This window comes from Neophocaena asiaeorientalis, unplaced genomic scaffold, assembly GCF_003031525.2.
Source record: "Neophocaena asiaeorientalis asiaeorientalis breed wild unplaced genomic scaffold, Neophocaena_asiaeorientalis_V1.1 scaffold114, whole genome shotgun sequence".
Taxonomy (NCBI): domain Eukaryota; kingdom Metazoa; phylum Chordata; class Mammalia; order Artiodactyla; family Phocoenidae; genus Neophocaena; species Neophocaena asiaeorientalis.
This window is the reverse complement of record NW_020173116.1, coordinates 3676452-3695832: the sequence shown is the minus strand read 5'-3', so window position 1 is coordinate 3695832 and position 19381 is coordinate 3676452. Positions and strand designations below refer to the sequence as shown.

The following is a 19381-nucleotide window of genomic DNA, read 5'->3' as shown; positions in this document are numbered from 1 at the left end:
CTCAGCCCCAATTTCCAGAAGCACCTCTCAAAGCTTTCACGATGTAATAATTTCCTGTGAAATTCCTCTGTAGGGCTGACTAGCTCACTAATCTAAAATAACTAAAAGCAACAGTCTTGTGTTAAGAATGAAAGGAAACCTAAAATGCATTTCTAACCTGATCAAAAGGGGAAAGCTCCCGAAACAGTCTTGAACGCTAACAAATAATGTGTTTCCTTTTAAGGTACATCTTTGCTTCAGAGGGGAAAGGACACCAAAGACCTTCATTTGGAGGGCAGCACTTGCTCTGTGGCTGAATGCAGTCTTCAAACGGAGTAAAAAGACCAGTCCCGGGCTTCCCCGGTGGCGCAGTGGTTGCGAGTCCGCCTGCTGATGCAGGGAACACGGGTTCGTGCCCCGGTCCGGGAAGATCCCACATGCCGCGCGGAGCGGCTGGGCCCGTGCGCCATGGCCGCTGAGCCTGCGCGTCCGGAGCCTGTGCTCCGCAACGGGTGAGGCTACGACAGTGAGAGGCCCGCGTACCGCAAAAAAAAAAAAAAGACCAGTCCCAACGGGAGACTGGCATATCATTACACAATCCCCATAGTGTAGGGGACCAGTATAGGTAAGCAGAGTGTGGAGAAGTTAGAAACTCACCTAGAAACTGGAGACAATAGAAAGAAATGGGAATATCTTCTAGAATACCAGAGCAAGGAGTCCCATCGCTTTGAGAGACAAGAACGCTTCAATGCCTCTATATATTACAAAAGATTTTGGAGCACTGTATGTGACAAAAGCATCACCTTGCTGCATTTTCATTACACTTCTCTCAGATCACCCTCACTGAGAGTAGAGACCAAGTCTGTCTTGTTCACCACTCTCCTTCCGGAACCTAGAGTGCTCAAGAGAAACTCACTCTCAGCTTCATTACCTACTGTACTGGCCTCCCAGGGTCTAAACTCCTCCTCTCCCCAACCATCTTTCAGACCACTGTGGCCAGAGTGGACCTTAAAGACACGCAAACCAGGAAATTTCCTGGTGGTCCAGTGGTTAGGACTTCACGCTTTCACTGCCGAGGGCGCGGGGTCGGTCCCTGGTTAGGGAACTAAGATTCCCGCAAGCTGCGGGATGCAGCCAAAACACACACACAAATCATTACATCTCTCCCTTCTCTTCTCTCCCATCATCCTCCAGTAGTTAGGTCACTGGTGGGAATTAACCTCACTACAGGGTCTTCATACTTTTCTACTTTTCTGCACCTACCAGCAGTCCATAAGCTCCTGGAGGGCCAGGAACTTGCTTCCTCCCAGTGCCTGGCGCTTAAAAAAAAAAATTCCATGTTGAATGACTGAAGATGTCATTCCATGATATGTTAAACACTTTCTGCATTTAACAGGCACACAACTGCTTAAGTTACTAACTCATGGATTCTGTTGCACAAGCCAGTATTTAGCTTGAAGCGCTTTGCACTTTTCTAAGCTGGAAGGAAGCATAGCTAAGGAGGTACAAAATTCCCTGACGCACATGAGCCCTTGCTTAGGCAGTGCTTCTCATGTTCAGAAATATTACATTTGCTAGCGTGGAAGGCTCACGGGAGCGTAACACCCCGCTGCAAGGAAAAGGTTTTTGGAAAAAGAAAAAATACTTTCTATCATACATATTGACAGGAGATTTCAGTGAAGCTCTGTGAATGGATCATTACACTATCGTCCCTTAATGCAAGGCTGGCTGGCTTGCCTAACCACCCATCCATCCATCCGTCCATGCATGCACGCATCCATTCACGCCGGACCTCGCGGCTTCTTGGCCCTCAGCATTGAAAGCGCAGAATCCTGACCACTGGACCGCCAGGGAATTCCCAATGCAAGGCTTTTTTAAACAGTGGATCCCGACCCATTAGAGAGTCATGAAATCAATTGTTTTGACGAGCATTAACCAAATAATAAAAAATATCAGAGCGCACCACACATGAGCATTAAATATATAGTTCTGATGAGTCCCTCTCTCTGAGAAAATATACAGAAGCAGCACAAATAGATCCTTGGTCTCTACCACCTTAGTGTGTCACGGGGTATGACAAGACAATTCGTCCTCTGTTCCTCCTTGGCAAAGCTGGGTGTTCACGCCCCACTCCACCAGCAGCCTGCGCAGAGCTGTTTCCGGGCCCCTCTTCCCGGTCACACACTATTCACTTGGTCAGAGGGTCCCAGGCATCCACAGGATGAGTATGAGGGGCAGGAACCTGTAAACGTTAACCCGATTCCCCCCTTAGAAACTGGGGACAGTGCCCAGCCACCTCCTCTTCTCACACTGCTGGTGGCCCAGAAACAGGATGAGATGGTGACAAAGATATTTGCTTAAATTCTTTACATGCAGACCCTCAGCAAATACAGACAGAGGTGTTCTCTTACCTCCACACTCCCTCCCTCCTACCTCTGGCACCTGTCACATTTATACAGACCGGTTCCACAAAACACTTTTCAAATGTGCATTTCTTTTTAATTTTTAAAAATATACACAGGAGAAGCCATGTGTTTTACATAGGAATACACACATTAACAAAGCATTTCTTATAGTTTTCCAAAACTCTATTATATCAGTCTGAAATTTATAAATTAAATATATCAGAAACTTTTAAGTTAAAATGAGATCCCTGAAACTACTGGATATGCTGGACGTTTCTCAAGATCAAATGAACAGAGAATGTGAATATGGTTTGTGTTAAATAAGGTTTATTGTTAGCTTTATTGCCTATAGCCTATAAGATGGAACTTTATTGTGGCTTTGCAAACAGGATACATTTCTTAAAAAAACTGATCAAAATTTTCCATACATATAGCTCTATATGATAGATTACAGTGCCACAGTATTGTTACGTAATTATAGAAACACTATAGAACCCGAGAGCACAGGGTAAGCAAAAGAATACAATCCTGAGCCATCTGAACAAGATGCTGTGACGAAGCCTTTTAGTCTAAGTCTAGAAAACATGGAGGAGGGCAAAAAAAATACATGCACACTGCAGTCAGGAGCAAAATACATTAAATACCTGTTCCTTGCTAGACACAGGTGGGAGTAATGGTGAAGTTCAGACACACGCACGCTCATTCACGCTCCCATTTTCTTCGCTTAGCTTCCCTCCCATCCCCGATACATTCACTCCCACCCCTTCCCAAAAGACAAGATCAGGCACTAAGTCCTCGTGAGCCCCACATCTGCCTTGCTGGAGAACGTTAAAATAAGAGTGTAGGTCATCACCCATAACATGAAACAAAGCATGTGCTATAAGCCAGTTCCAGCTGCTTCTGCCTCTTTGGAAGTAAATGAAGCATATGCTCACTACAGTATCAAACTGTAGAGGGAAACGTCTTGAAAACGAAACTGTTTTCTCTCCCTACGTCTTGAAGTAGAATCAACAGCGGAAAAACTCGCCCTAAGACTAACTGCCTCATCTGCTATTAAAATACATTTGTCATTCCATTTTTGGTATCTATTCAATTATCGTTAAGAACAGTTCATGAAGTTTGTACCTGCTTATGGTAAACACCACCGCGCTACATAAAACCTGCCATAGCTGGACAGGCTTATGAAGCACCAAACCTTCTGTTGTGTTCCTTGCTAACATTCCCCCAAGACCAGAGCATTCTAGTGTTACCAAAGATAATGTACGAAGAGTTAAGTAATTAAAGGTATTTGGTTTGTGTCTTCACCTTACACATCCTAGTGATGAAATTAACCAAACATGCCTCCATGCCTTCCCTGAAAATAACCTGAGTCAGCTGACTAAGTAGACTGGCCAGCCTGACTGTCAATCCACTTAATCAGAGGTTGAGCTGGAAAACCAGAGGGCTAATGTCTACCAGCAGCTTGTCTTGTGCAGATAAACCAAGAGTTCCTGGTTTTTGCAGTATCTACTGTCCCAAAGGCTGAAACCACCGAGGTGGAAAATAACTCACAGCGTAAAATATACTGAACTGAAACTGCATAACCTGTGGGACTACCTGGAGAGAAAAAAGGATCCTCATTCCCCCACAAAATGTGGCGTGGGGTTTAGTGTCTCTGTATACATCAGCTGCTACACAAAAATCAAAACAAAAGATTTACTTCATAATCTCCTTAGTTTCAATCAAATGCTCATACACCCACAAAATACTCACACACCCTATGAATATGAGGTGGCTCTTTTCTTCGAAATTTTAAAAATCAAGAGGCACCAATACCCGTTCATTTATGTATTAGAAGTATCTTATAATCACCACTAAAGCAACAGAAATGGCATTTGTGATGATCACACAAAGGAGAAAAAAAGATCAAAAGACAACCTTAGCCACTGCACTTCAGAAGGTACTTGAAAGCACAGATGCTCTAAATCGGAATCTAAGAATCTGATAAGGTTTTACTGGTTTAGCATAGTCCCATGGCCTCTGTCCATGACTGGTAAATGGAAATGGTTTCCTAAAGAAATTTAAGAAACCACTCTGAAATTCTGTTTTCAATGGACGTAACTAGCCTGACTGTAAAAACCTTGGCTCTTTCTCACGACCTTCTGCAAGCGGAAGCAGAGAGCGACGAAGCGCATCCTCCCGCACTGCTGACCGACGGCCTCAGTAATGACACGGTCCTGACACCATTGGTGAAGGTGTTTCTAGAGTAGAAAGGACAGCACGTTTTATTTCAGCATCTTTGGTTAAGGTCTGGCCTCTTCAAATCCACCTCTCTCCTTCACATATAGTCACCAGTGAATTTGAAGTCCATGCATTTAATTAAAGAAGGTTAGAAGACATCATTTGCACGTTAAATTGTCAGATCGATAGAGTTTCAAATTTTTGGCCCTAACCCTGCCCAGTGGGACCACGAGGACCTTGCACAGGAAGCTGTAAAATCCAATGCTTCCATTAAAGCATATTCTTTCTAAAGTTTCATAAGCTGCACAGAAAACTGTCAACAGGATTTCCAACACGGGGAGAGGGACAAAGCAGAGCTCTCTCCTGATTTTCTCCTTGAAACTGGCCTGAGCCAGCTGTGTGAAGTGTCTGGCCGCCAACAGACATTTACCAGCAGCCTCTGGAGCAATGTCTGTATTGTCCCAACCTTATGTAAAGCCTAAATGTTGTGCAGGTATTTGAGGTGGAAAGGTGAGAGTAAGTTGTAACTAAAACTAAAACTACATCTGGCCTAGTGAGAAAAAGGTAAAAAAAAGACACTCTGGGTTTCATTCAAAGGAAAAAATACATAATAAAGCAATTTTACATCCTCGGCCAGAGTGTCGCCTGGAGTTCTCTACCTTCTCCTGGAGTCCAAGGAGCTTCTCTCTGCTCCCTTCCTTCACTGTGTTAGTGGACAGAGGGTGCCAACAGGAAAGCCATGAGGCTGAGCCGGAGGCTGGGCATGGCGAGCGGCTCGGCAGGCCAATCGATCCCTGGCTAAGCCCCCCAGCACACAGTAACTCCTGCCATCAGCCTGATCACACACAGCAATCAAGCAGTACCCCTTTCCTTTACAAACAAATCCCCGTTCCCTCAGGTGAACATTTCAGGATAAACCCGCCAGGCTAGGATACACTGCAGCAAATGCTGCCCGTTTCCAATTAACTTAGCACCAAATCTGGTATCTCCCTCCCCCGCAAACGAAGTCAACCTGCAGTTGAAAATGTGAAGCGTCACGTTTCTCTTTGCTTCTGTGTTTTCTTCTTTCTTCATTTTCTCATGAAAGTTTTCCTCTATTGGTATTCAGTTCCATGTCAGACGACACAGAGTTGCAAAGTATTTGGTGATTTCCATAAGACATTCTTCTCAAAATGAAGTAACTTCATGGGTTTGAGTCAGAATTATGTCCACAGAAGTCTTTTCCATGTAGTTCAGCATACAGAGAAAGACTCTTTTACGCATGGCTATTTTTGGACAGTGCATTAAATGAAGATACCTCACAAGAGAAAAGATCATTATCTGTATCCATTAGAATAATATACAGATTCACAGTCAATGAGATGATATGCATTGCAGAAGAGAGGCATTGAACAGTATACTATTCAAATATAAAAACAGCAATGAACATATTCTGCACTACAGAAAATCTGTTAGCTTCTAAGTTTAAGGGTTGAAAGTGATGAGTCTGGTAACTGCATTTTAGGACTGGAACATGCTTCTTCCCCTCCAGATACACAATGTTTGATGCTGGTGCACATATATATATACATACACGCAACACTGTGCCTGCAATGATATACAAACGCAATATAAACAGCCAAGTCCTGAAAGCAGATTTGAGAGAAGAGGGCTACCAAGACCAAGAGAGCAAATACCAACGTAAGAACACTTCTAACTTCACAATTTTGTTTTATTGAACACTCTTTTAAAACAAGCACCTCTTGGCAATAAAAGCAAAGAAACAATAGTACTGCTTCCACTCTGTTCTAGTGGAAGACTGCTCACACCAACCTGCTAATAAATTGGTGATGGAATTTTATAACAGGCAGCCTCCTGGGGCTACAAGCAGACCTCAGATGCAGGTCTGCTGACTACTTGGTGAGAGCTGGAGCAGAGGAAAACATCAAAAAGCAAATTTGGAATCTATCACAGCTCTCTTCCTTAAGCAAGAAAACCCCTGCAAATTAGTTTCATAACCACAATTCAGTTTTTCAAACTTTTTCTGAAGAATTTTCATTTAATTATGTACACATAACAGGAAATAAAACTTTTTCACAAACATTCTCAAGGCTTACAGTTATCAGGAGAATGACAAAAGTAAAAGCAGGAGAGATATTAAACACATGGCAGGAAGGTAAATTTCTGTTTCTGCTCTTAAAAAGTAAAAAAATCACCATATAATTAAGTACAAAAACCTGCATTGAATGACAACTGCTGGTGTATTTACTTGATCAGAAATGAAGACCAAGAATATAATAAAGCCCTATGATAATATTCATCTGGAGCACTCCCCTCAGTGTGTATACACTAAAATGTTGGCAAAGTTTCCGGAGCATTAGCTTATATAAACATGGGAGTCCTTGGTTAGCTGCATTAAATGGAACGTTCTCTCGATTCAGTTTCACTTACAAATTGCAAACTAAAGTTATTTCTTCAGAAAAATATCTGTTTGGCATCCCCTGGACTTTGTTCCATTGGACAATATGGACATTTTAATCTAAAGACAAGAAAGAAAACATTAAATCAAGGAACAGGGTCAGTACTGAGTATTCAATTTTTATCTAGCTATAGAGTCTTTAACAATTACACACACACACACACACACACACACACACACACACACACACACGTCTGTTTTTTGCTTTGAGGATTAACTGTGCTTTCCCTTAATGTAACAGCCAAGCTTTGAAGGGTCACAAAGAAACACCGTCCAAGCCAGATGCTAAACTCCAAGGCTCTTCTTCAGTGGAAATCGGTGAAAACTATTTTGAAAACAAAGACAACTGTTCTGAAAATTGCTTTCGGGGTTTCAGAAGTAAACCCAATTTTTCTTCTCCAAGGTTTAGCTTATACCTATCTCAAAATGACTTTCAGAGGTACTGGTGTCACAACCCACTCACATGCAGCAAACCTGATGCCAGCTGCTAAGCCCACAAGGCATGCAGCCTACCCAGAGCCGCCTCCGTGCCCTGTCGTGGCACACAATACCCTGCAGTGGCACGTGAAACCAGCATGGTCTGAACCAAGACCAAGCTCTGGCTTCAAGTCACCACCTACCTGCACTCCCAGGGTTTCTGGGAAGAACATGAACTGCTCCAGGGCCTTCTCTTAAAAGAAAGACTTCACCATAATGGGTCTGAAATGAACTCCAATGAGAAATTTTCTAGCTGCCTTAGCTAGAAATAGGGTTTTGAGACTGTATTTTTAAATTTGGGTTCATTATGTATAGAAATTATAAATGTATATACCTGTTGAATTACAATTCTACAAATTTATAAATCACATATAGATACGGTAATTCACTTTATAGTAACAAAAGTTAAATGTTCATCATCAGGGAGCTGGTTAAATAAATTATCACATTTCCATATGACAGAATATGACAGAATAATCTACAGCTTTAAAAAAGAATGAGGGCTCTTTCTACACCATAAAAAAATCTCCAAGACGTATCACTAAGTGAAAAAAAGCAAAGTTCAGAACAGTGTAGAGTATGCTACCATTTGTGTAAAAGGGAGGGGAAGGGCTGGGATGACAATGTACAACCCACCCAAAAAGTTAAGAGTTAAAGATCATGGTTATAAATCTAATCAATAAATTCACGAACAAAGACTAATAAAGACTGAGAAAAGACACCACCCACTAAACTAAATAAGTAGTTAAGAAATCTATTTCTTTCTGAATTCTAGCTACATTCATTTATCCTTGTTACTTATCTTCTCACTAAGTTCCAAAAGAGTATTCGTTTCTTTTTTTTTTTTTTTTTTTTACTGCCACTGAAAAAGTCAGACACTTACTTGCTACCATTAAACATTTTATTCAGGGCATCTCTTGATATAATGTGACCACAGACCAATTTCATGGGTGGATTGTTATCTGTGGTTTGCTGACGAAGAATAGGACAGGCAAATATTGAGTGATACCAGCACTTTTTACCAAGGTCCACTTCAATCTGTTTTTAAAAAAAGGTAAAAGGCTCAAGTTATATTACAGAAAACCATCCACATGTCAGTACGCACTGTGCAGCAAAGAACATTTATCAAACCTACTCATCTGAAGGTAACTTTTTACAGCACTCTTCTAAACTAACCAAAGATGGACAGTCTTCGGGATTCAAAGTGTTACCTCATAATTCTAAATTATTTTTAACACTACGTATCAAACCAAATTCTGCTGCCTGAGAGCAAGAGTCAAAGGCAAGGCAACACTCTAGAAGTCAAATGCTCTTGAAAATCCATCAGCAAATATCGAAGAGTAAACCCGCAAGACTCCTGACTGTTTTTACAGCACCCTTAGCTAGGTGATACAATTCAGTGTGATAATTCCTTTAAAGGCAGACTAAACATTGTTTACTGCTGTGTGGGCTTCAGATCCAGATCTTTCCCATGTTTTATGTGTAACTGTCCAGAGAAACTACCTGAAACAAGGGCTTTAAACTGAAGTTCAGCAGGAGAATTCACAACCCATCCGTCTGAGCCCATAGCACCTGTGTCAGCTCTCTCTCTTTGCCGTGAACAAAACAAAAGCTATGAAATCACCTTAGCGTAGTGGTTAGCACAGCACAGAGGCTCCACAAACATCAGTTCTTACTGTTTTCTTTCCTTTTAAATCTAAAATGGCTGTATCAACATAATAGTCTATTGCTCAGGTTCTTTCCAGAAAGGTGGCAAAGTGTAACAATGATCCTGGGAAAAAATGACCAGATCACCCCCCCGGCTGCCCCCCACCCCACCCCGCAACTGTTTTATCACCCTGACACACAGGCTTTGGGTGAATTCAGATTTCAGTGTGCTTTGCTCTAGGGCGCGAGTGTCAAAGCTACTGACAACACCTGGGAAACTGCCAGGTTCTTGCAGGCACCTGCCTCGGCAGAGCGAGTGAAGGTTCAAGTTCGTTTCACTCGCTCAGATGAGCAGCAGCCATGCAGGGTACTGCTCGCGTCCCGACCACGCTCAGGACTGGCAGTGCACCTGCGCCTTTAATCAGGACAGATCTCTGAGAAGCTGGGGCAACCAACCGACAGTTACCAGCTGGAAGAACAGGGTAATTGCAGATAAACCTGCGCACAGAGGTGGCAGAAAAAAAGCAAAAAGCCAAATGCGTATTTTGGCCCTTTAGGATCTGTGACCAAGTCATGACAGGAATGATAATTCCCGTCAAAGTTTCAGTGCCTACTGTCAGAGGCCTGATGGAAACATACACACACGATGACCTTTGTTATTGCTCCATGTCGTAACTACTACGGCAACAAAACCTGACTACCTACTATGTGTCCTATATTATTCTAAGCAACCCTCTGTTACCTCCAGCCTTTAATAGCCCCATAAAGAGAAGGACGGTCCCCATTTCAGAGACGGACAAACTACTGCTTTGAGAAGTTACAGAGTTGGCAAGTGACTGGAGCAGATGTTTAAAACCATGGCCCAGTCCATGACAACGGTGGACACACGGCACGGGAGGGCCACTGATGACCGCAGATGTCACTGCGACGACCTTTAACAGCTATACACTTATTTTAATTGGTATTAGAAAAATATAACCAGCACAAGCCCATGATCTCATAAATATCAATGTTCCAGACAAAACTAAATCAAGTTGACTCACTGCTTTCATATTTTAAAAAGTTCACAGTACGAGTGGTTTAGCAACTGCACTTAGAACATACCACATGCTACAGTATATCCACCCTCCCCACTTCTGATGCTTTCCTTCATTAGCTGCCACTGCCACTCTAAGTCAAAATGGTAAGAAAGCTCCTCCAGCGCCTCCAAAATGTACTAGCTCCCCACTTCTACTGTTTAATCACGTCTACATACACATAAAAGAATCCCTGTCAAAAGGCTACAATAATGTTCCCTGATTAAAAGGCAAGACAGGCATTTAAAATCCTTAACATCCACGTTCTTCTAATGACAGGAGAGGTAATAACTAACAGAAAATGGCACTCACAGGTAATTCATCTTTCTGGTTCCAAACTCCAGTGCACTGCCTCTGTTCGATCACAGCTTTGATATTAATTAAAGCTGGCAGTGCCACACAACCTGCTGAGAAACTGGGAAGGCAGAAGAGGAAATGTTAATGCCAGGCCAGGTGTCAGAAAGCTTGGTCCTAGGAAACGTCAACTCCTCCAGACTCCGTGCTATGTGCAGAGGACCCCGGCCATTGGATTCAAAGCATTACAAAGCCCCCTATTTTGCGTGCGTGCACGCACACAGTCTTAGTTTACAAAACCACCAGATTTAATAAGCTCTGCCTACCAGTCATTAATGGCATTCTTTTTTTTTTAATTATTTTATTTTATTTTATTTTTGGCTGCATTGGGCCTTTGTTGCTGTGCGTGGGCTTTCTCTAGTTGGGGCAAGCAGGGGCTACTCTTTGTTGCAGTGGCTGGGCTTCTCACTGCAGTGGCTTCTCTTGTTGTGGAGCACGGGCTCTAGGCACGCAGGCTTCAGTAGTTGTGGCACGTGGGCTTCAGTAGTTGTGGCACGTGGGCTTCAGCAGTTGTGGCTCGCGAGCTCTAGAGCGCAGGCTCAGTAGTTGTGGTGCACAGGCTTAGCTGCTCCGCGGCATGTGGCATCTTCCTGGACCAGGGCTCGAACCCGTGTCCCCTGCGTTGGCAGGCGGATTCTCAACTACTGCGCCACCAGGGAAGTCCATTAATGACATTCTTAACATTAATGACACTCTGAAACATTTTCTTTCACAGTTCCTTCCAGACCCAGATCACCCCTGTACAGGGCAGAAGCACCTTTCTCATCTAGAAGTGCTGGCGGTCAGCTCTCCACTGAGTCCCCTTCAGGACTGTCCTCATTTGGAGAAAGCGACCTGACCAGGGACACGTTTGATGACTGCTCCACCTGAGGATACAAAAGTTGCACCAATTTGGGACAACTCCACAGGCCACTGCAGCTCCAGAGCTCCACAGGGGTGGACTGAGGCCTCTGGTGAGACTGGATGACAGTCCAGCTTCTCCCTCTGCCTGACCCTGCTGCTTTCATTCCCCACAGGAGCTGATCCCAGCGCACTTCCTGCACGTGAGTCTCCGCTCATTTCAGAGTCGGTCCCAGAGAACCAGACCTGCAGCCCCACCACACCTTACAGTTAACTGCACGAGTCTGTCTCCTCCGTTCGGGTGGAGCCCCTGTGGAATGCAGGCTGCGCCTTGTTCATCTCTGTGTCCCACACAATGCCTGGCACGTAGCAGGGATTCAAAACACTGGAGGAGCCAAATAAATACAAGAGCTAAAAAGGTTCTTTTTTTTTTTTTTTGGCTGTGCAGCAAGGCACATGTAGGATCTTAGCTCCCCGACCAGGGATCGAACCCGCGCCCCCTGCAGTGGAAGCAGAGTCCTAACCACTGGACCGCCAGGGAAGTCCCCAAAACGTTATTTCTTAAAACTGGTTCTTAAACCTTTTGGATCTCAGGACCCCTTTACCGGCTTAAACATTAAGGATCTCAAAGAGCATTTAGTTTTGTGGGTTATATCTATCATTATTTATTGTATTAGAAATTAAAACTGAGAATTAAAATATTGATTAATTCACTTAAAAATAAAAAACATGTTATAAATAACAGTCTCACAAAAAATAACTGTATTTTCCAAACCAAAAATAAACCTGTGAGAAGAGCAGCATTGTTTTACGTTTTTACAAATCCTTCTAATGTCTGGCTTAACAGAAGACAGCTGGATTCTTACGACTTCCTCTGCATTCAATCTGTTGCAATGTATTCTTTTGGTTGAAGTAAGTGAAAGAAATCTAGCCTCACACAGATGTGTAGCACTTACACCACCTTTTCAGGTAACTGTGGATAGTCTTCTTTAATGCCACACCAAAACTCAACAAATAGTAGTTTTGTTCTGTTTTGAATTTAGCTGCCCCGGGTCTTTGGTTGCAGCACGCGGGATCTTCAGTTGTAGCATGTGGAATCTTTAGTTGTGGCATGTGAGATCTAGTTCCCTGACCAGGGATCGAACCCAGCCCCCCGCTGCATTGGGAGCATGGAGTCTTAACCGCTGGACCACCAGGGAAGTCCCAACAAGTACTAGCTTTTTTTAATGTTAGTTGGAAAGTGGAATCTGAATCCTTGCCGTTGTACATTTTGTACCCTGCTCCACTAAAATCCAATGGTCTCGTACTCTGAATGAATCTTTTACTCATGCATGATTTTGTTGAGATCTTACTGATCTTCCAAGTGTTAGCACATTTCATTATGTAATATCAAAAAATTCAAATTCATTATTATTACCACCAATCTCATCAGAAATGTCTTTAAGCATTGGGGAACTGTCAAGCTTACAGTGGTCGGTTCAAGTTTTCCCAACTTTCTATTTTAGCTTACAATCTTGAATTTTACCACTGGAGCAAAAGATACCACCAGTTGCTTTCCCTGACGCGACAAGCTTAATTCATTCATCTGAATAAATATCTGCCAAAAACCTGAGTGTGAGTAACTATAGTCTGTCTTCTAAGACGTAAAAGTGAAAACTGTGTTCAAGTGAAAACTGTGTTCCAGGAAAAAAGCAACTAGCTTTTAGCTCGTAACTCAAACATTATACAGATGCTTTTTCTTGAGACAGTCATCACACTGCCTCATGATTTGGCACGAGCTGAAGTGCTTTATCTGAGCTTCCTATTTGGGCACACAGAATGTTAAGAAGATGTATATTCAAAGGTCGAAATTTAATAAAGTGAGTGACTTCTAACGTTTTGTCCAGAACATTCTTAAGTAAAATTAAAATATCTGCAAGTGTGTGGTGGATGAGGAATACAGCCAGTCCTTGTGGGGTTTGGGACCACTGCCCCGATCTGTGCTAAGGCTGGAGCAGTTTAACCCACAACGTGAACACAGTGGAAAAGGCTCTCAGAGACCCCCCCAAAGGATCACAGACCACACTCAGAACTAGGTCACTGCCAATTGTGACGATCTCTTGAAATACCAACTGTACCCTTCTTCAGAAAGACACACGTTCTCTCAGCTTTAAACGTCAAGAACTAGACAACAAATTAAGCAGAACTAACCAATGCAACGCACATTTCAGTAACAGGACAACTTCCATACCTGACACTGAGCGGGGACTCCACGGAGAGCCCCAGGAGGGCACAGGCATCCCGTGTAAAGATGTCACAGATGTCAGCCCACTGGTTTGCGTCAAGCAGGTGAACATATGGTGAGTTCTCAATCCCTTGTCTCAGGTACACGAGGCTTCCCATCAAAACCTGAATGTCTAAACAAAAGCAGAAGCAATTTGGAGGTGTGAATGATCACACCTGAAACAGAGCTTTCAGGCAATACATTGAAAAAGGCAAGAATTCCCCCAGCTGACATGGCATAAAATAACTTACTGACAATGTCTTTTAAAATTCTGGTACTTAAGCTTGGTTTCTATCAAAGAAACAGCACAGAGAAAAAGAAGAAGAAAAGGGAAGCACTAAATACCGAACTTATAATTTATACACAGCATAGTATAATTACCATTATCTAGAGAAGTAATAATAATGTCATAAATGGGGTCATCACATATCTTTGGCTGTAAAACTAGTCAGTCCCTCTACACTGACACCTGGGAGTAATTGCTGCTACCCTGTTGCACCTTCAGACACTCTGTCGTGGCCACAACAGCAGTACGGTGGGGGGATGCCAAGGGCATACTTTACGTTTTCTCTGTCTCCTCTTAGGTTAATGTAGAATCCCCCAAAATGCAATGTCTCTCTCTGACTTTTCAATTAAGAGGCTTTAATGCTTCACTTTTGTTCTAGAGCCAGCCAAGAAGCTTTTTTTAGTAAGTGATTTATCATCTACAATTGTTTCAGCTTATTAGCAAACGTATATTAGATCTAGTTAAGATAAACTTAAATTCCAGTGGCGGCCATGGTCCTGTTCCAACCATTAAAAACAGCTGACTCTAGACTCACCTTTTTGATGATTCAGGGCAAATGGCTGAAAATTTTTCGCATATTGTAATGCCTCTCGTTGATTTGTAGTTCCACCCATTAACAAGCTAATAAAATAGAGCCTGTGTAGCTTAAATTCCAAGGAGCTGTTCTGGGCTATGAGCATTTCTCGGTTTGATACCGCCCATCTAAAGAAAAAGCAAAAAAAGATTTTTTTTTTTTTTCAGAAAAGATTTTTAACAGTAATTAAGAGCACGAGCATGTGTGTTAAAAATGGTTTCAAACACCTAACACCAAAAATGGGTTTAGTCTGCCATCTTGTGGACGTCAGTGGTAACATCGAGCCCTAGGCCCAGAGACTTTCGTAAAGAAGGTAAACAAACTATACCTAAAGATGCTTTGCAGCCAGTGAAGGAAAGAAAAAATATTAAGTTAGATGACAATTACATATTTAATAAGGTTTAACACCAAGACAGGACTGTCTCTGACGTATTTGGAACTGTACCTGGCCACACTATGAAGCAGGTGTCAGCCATGGGATTGACTACTGACTGCCTAGATCCACTACTCTTTTCCTGTTAAACTGGCATGTTTATAAATGAAACACAGGATGCTGAAGGGGAACGTCTATGTTTAAACTTTCACTGGTGCAAGATCTGGTGCTATACGTGCTTTGAGATTAAAAACAGTAATCATAAGTATTTACCCTCAAGATGCTTTCAGTCTAATCAGGCAGATAAAGCTGTGTAAATAACATACAGTGTCAACACACAGCACCAAAAAGATTTGTAGAAACAGTGCTAACGAGGGAAAGAACAACATGCGGATCATCCAAAGTACAGTGACGCAGGCCTCTAGAGTACAAACAGTGGGGGCTTCCCTGGTGTCGCAGTGGTTGAGAGTCCGCCTGCCGATGCAGGGGACACGGGTTCGTGCCCTGGTCCGGGAAGATCCCACATGCCGCAGAGCGGCTGGGCCCGTGCACCATGGCCGCTGAGCCTGCGCATCCGGAGCCTGTGCTCCGCAACGGGAGAGGCCACAACAGTGAGAGGCCCACGTACCGCAAAAAAAAAAAAAAAAAAAAAAAAAGGAGAGTTTTCTATAATGAACATATATTACTTATTTTTATACTTAACTTTTTTAGCTAACGTAAAACTAAACAAAATTTCTTAACTTTCTTTTTTCATCAAAGAGCTAACGGTAATTGCAAATTACTTTTGTTAAAAGTAATTCAGGCTACGAATTAGAAATTCAAGCTTTTCAAGCTATAAATATATGTACCTCATTTTTAAACTTGGAGAGGCATTTAGACAATGTAATTCCTAATTTACACCTTGAATTTATTTTGACACACTTTCAAATTTTGCTATAGACAGGGCTACAAAATAATCAGGAAAAACGAGCATTGCTAATTGCTGTCCCCCTACAATATTCTTAGAAAAGTAGATACCGATTACAAAAAAGAGCTGCAGAGAGAGTGTAGGGAGAATGCAAAACCTAAATTCATAGAATACAAGTTTTCCCGTGTTTCTTAAGGGTCATGTTTCTTGTCATTCTATTCTGAAACACTGTATTATCTTCATTTAACTTCTGAAAAGTACATTGAGCTTAAGTCTCACAAGGCCAGGGATTAGAATAAACATTTCTAAGTTTCTCCCTCTCTGGCAAAATGCCACTTTCTAAGCTAAGGCTGATCTACCCCATTTTTAGCCCCGCAGACATGTAAAAGCACGTTTAAGCGTTAGGGTGAAACGCTTGCTGACGCGGCCTCTCCCTCATCCCCAAGATTGTACCCGGGCCCCCATGTTTGTATTTTCTTGACCCTAATTCCTGGGCCACAGTTAACCAGCCAGGTGAGTATAGGTTTAACACTCTGTGCTGCCTCCTAACGAGAGAGTTCATCTATTTTGGTATCCTTCATGATCACTTCGTGGTCCTACATCTCTAGTTGTGTAGGTTCTCGATGGGGTTGTCTCTCTGGACAATCATCGTTAACACCTGCCTTACCTAATCTTTGGAATCTGGGTACGAATTTCACAGCAGCTTTCTTATCCACGCTAGCAGCCTCCCTAGACAGTTTAACGTTAGTCGATTCACGATGATTTCTGAAATGCTGAAACCATCCTTTACTGGCAGTAAAGTCCTTCCTCAATCTCCTTTTTAAACTGTTTTCTTTCAATGAGGCAACTAATAACTTAGGCACTTTGGCCTGAAAGTTAGCCAAACTGATGGGAGGTGTTTTGGTTTGTTTTGTTTGTTTTTACAAACAAAGTAGAAGTAAATGCTCCATCATTTAAATCGCAAGCAGCTTTCTGTTCCCAGCGCGATTTAAATTAAAAGGTGTTGAAGCGACTTTAACCTTGGTTTTTACATTCATAGGACTTTTCAATATGCAGTGTACCATAGCTTCATGTAGGCCTAGGTCTTGTCCTAGCTTCACTTTGCTGTCATCATTTTCAAATCTTCCTCAATGCATTCAGTTTCACTTCTAGCAATTCATCTTTGTTGACCAAGTCCCTCTTTCAATGATCCATTTCTGTAATGTGTCACGTGGGCTTATCAGCAGAGGCAAGGAAGCAACACAACCACACCTCTGCTGTCTGAGGGTGAAAGGAATTGCACTGTGACCAATCACCAGCAGACTGAAAAAGCAGTGAGGTGACCAGTCGTGATCATGAAGCACATGTGTTATTATGTATCTGTGGACTGAAGAGCTGGCAGGGAAGTTTTTATTTTATGCAATTACTCACAACACTTCATGGTGACTGAAATCTGAACTGTGTTGTTGGGGAATTGGTGTTATTTACCTAAACTGTGGTAAATGAAATCTGGGCACACTGGAATCGTACAGAGAGAACTGTCCATCGGTTCAACAGAGAAAAGAAATAGGAGAGGAAAAACATAAGGCTCTCAGAGGCAGGAGGTTACTTTATAAAGGCAAAGACAGCCCAGAGTGATACAACGGAGAAAGAAGCTTGGGAACGGGGCCTGTCATCACCGAGATCTCTGCCCCTCCACTCCCGTTTCTAAGAGGGAAGGCTGGAAAACCAAGAGGTTGATGATGACAGGGTAAATTAGAGGCATCTGCCACGTGGTATAAAGAATTAAAGGAGGAAAATAAGAGGCCTCTTGAGAACACAACGGAGGCAGAGAGAGGTGCAGGCCAAGAAAAACATGCAAACAGATTCAGACAACCAGATGTAGCAATATGCATCACCATCAACAGTGATGTGTCCAGGTGAATGAAAGCTGGTCCAGATAGAGGACTTGTTCCTTCTATGAAATTAGAAGCCATGGTCCTATCTCCCAGTGCAGGTGCTAGTTACATTTTTACAAAAGTACAATCAAACAGATTGAGTAGCTGAGAACGGAATTGAAAAATTCAAGGCCCAGGCTCAATGACCATATTTTCTACAAGTTCCCTACTCATCTCTCCATCCACAGAACTCGAGAGGTTCTTTATTTGAACCTCTCCCAGCTCTTCACACACTATCTACTTGGTAGGACAGTTTCTGGCCTCTTAAAGCAGGGGCTCTGCCTTGCTCAGCTCGGTGCCCCTTCTACTCTGCATGGGGTACAGTGATAGAGGGTACAGGTTAATAGAGCCAAACGTGCATGGCCCTTTAAATCCTGGCTCTGTGGGGTGAACGGGGCAGTCTGTCACTTAATGCTCTCAGGTCTGTTTCCTTACTGTAAAGCGGGGGCAACTCAGAGGGTTATGGGCATTAAATGAGGGGGCTCGTAGAAGCACTGAGCCGGGAGACTGGCACAGACAATAATAAGCTACTTAACATGTGTTTACTGAGGGGATAGGCTTAACGTTCTCCAAAGTCATTAGTAAGGAAATTACATTTAAAAGAGTTACTTGGGCATTTCCATGTAATACTCAGTGCTGCTTTGATTTTTATAGAACCAACTCTGTGGGAATCAGCATGTACCAGCTAATCCCCTTCAAAATTTTTTGAAGTTGTCTTCGCTAGAAGTTCACACTGAATATTGGACTGTGTGATTCACTGAGCAGGAATAAGGGGCAGAACAGACCTTGATTAACCTGATAACAACAAATCCAAAACCAACAAAGCACACGAGACTGCAAAAGCACAAACTACAACCGGCACCAAAAACTGAATCCACTTGTCTACAAAGCACTAGAAGACATGTGACGGAAAGACAAAAAAAACAGTTAATAAGTGAACGGGGTGCTGTATTCTGGCTAATGGCATTACTAGCAGAAAACTTTTGATTTTTAATTTTTAAAAACCGAACGATCACTATACTACAACCAGCAAGCTACGTGTAAACATTCAGGTGAATTATTAGCTTTACTGTGGTTTCTAAAATAAATTCTGCTCCCACATCGCCAATGTGTGCCACAAGAGCAATGCCAGCTTTGGAACCATTCCTTGTTTAGAGAAACACTGGAGACCAAAACAATGACACCCAATGAGGTCACCGTGTCACAATTCTCTCTGTTCACTGCCACTGCAGTGACTAGTAGAGAGACCTTCTGGGCCACTTGCATTAAAAGACCCCAAAACAATACTACTTACTTAGGTGACCAAGTCAGAAACAACCCACATTGATGCAATTACCCCACAGAAACATGAAGCGTTAATTATCTTCATTGTCAGGCCTCCGAAAAGACTTGGCCCATTGTTAGCTCCATGTTTAGAATTTCCATATTAATCCAAAAATAATTAGAACAAGATTCTACCTTCAGAGCTAGCTGTTCTTTCCCAGAAACCTAACTGACAGCACTGGTCTGTTTATCTCTCCTCTCACCATTCTGCCAGCCTGGGCTGGGATCTGTTTCTGATAATAGTGAATAAAAATGCCTCTCTCCAGTTCCTTCGGCACATTCC

At 42.6% G+C, this 19381-nt stretch overlaps 1 protein-coding gene across 5 annotated transcripts in view; it reads right to left on the bottom strand.

Annotated features, from left to right (window-relative positions):
• Nucleotides 1-2689: 2689 nt before the first annotated feature.
• Nucleotides 2690-19381, bottom strand: part of RMND5A (required for meiotic nuclear division 5 homolog A) — a 58706-nt gene continuing 42014 nt past the window's right edge. For 2 of the 5 annotated variants that reach the window (XM_024743809.1, XM_024743811.1), the window contains 5 exons: nt 14541-14707; nt 13687-13852; nt 10575-10677; nt 8423-8577; nt 2690-7122 (listed from right to left, as the gene is read on the bottom strand). In XM_024743809.1, coding sequence (XP_024599577.1) covers nt 7059-7122; nt 8423-8577; nt 10575-10677; nt 13687-13852; nt 14541-14707 — 655 coding nt within the window. In that variant the 3' untranslated portion in view covers nt 2690-7058. Of the gene's footprint in view, nt 7123-8422; nt 8578-10574; nt 10678-11160; nt 11483-13686; nt 13853-14540; nt 14708-19381 lie in introns of those variants that run through there. The other 3 variants (XM_024743810.1, XR_003003110.1, XM_024743815.1) reach the window with 3 other exon arrangements.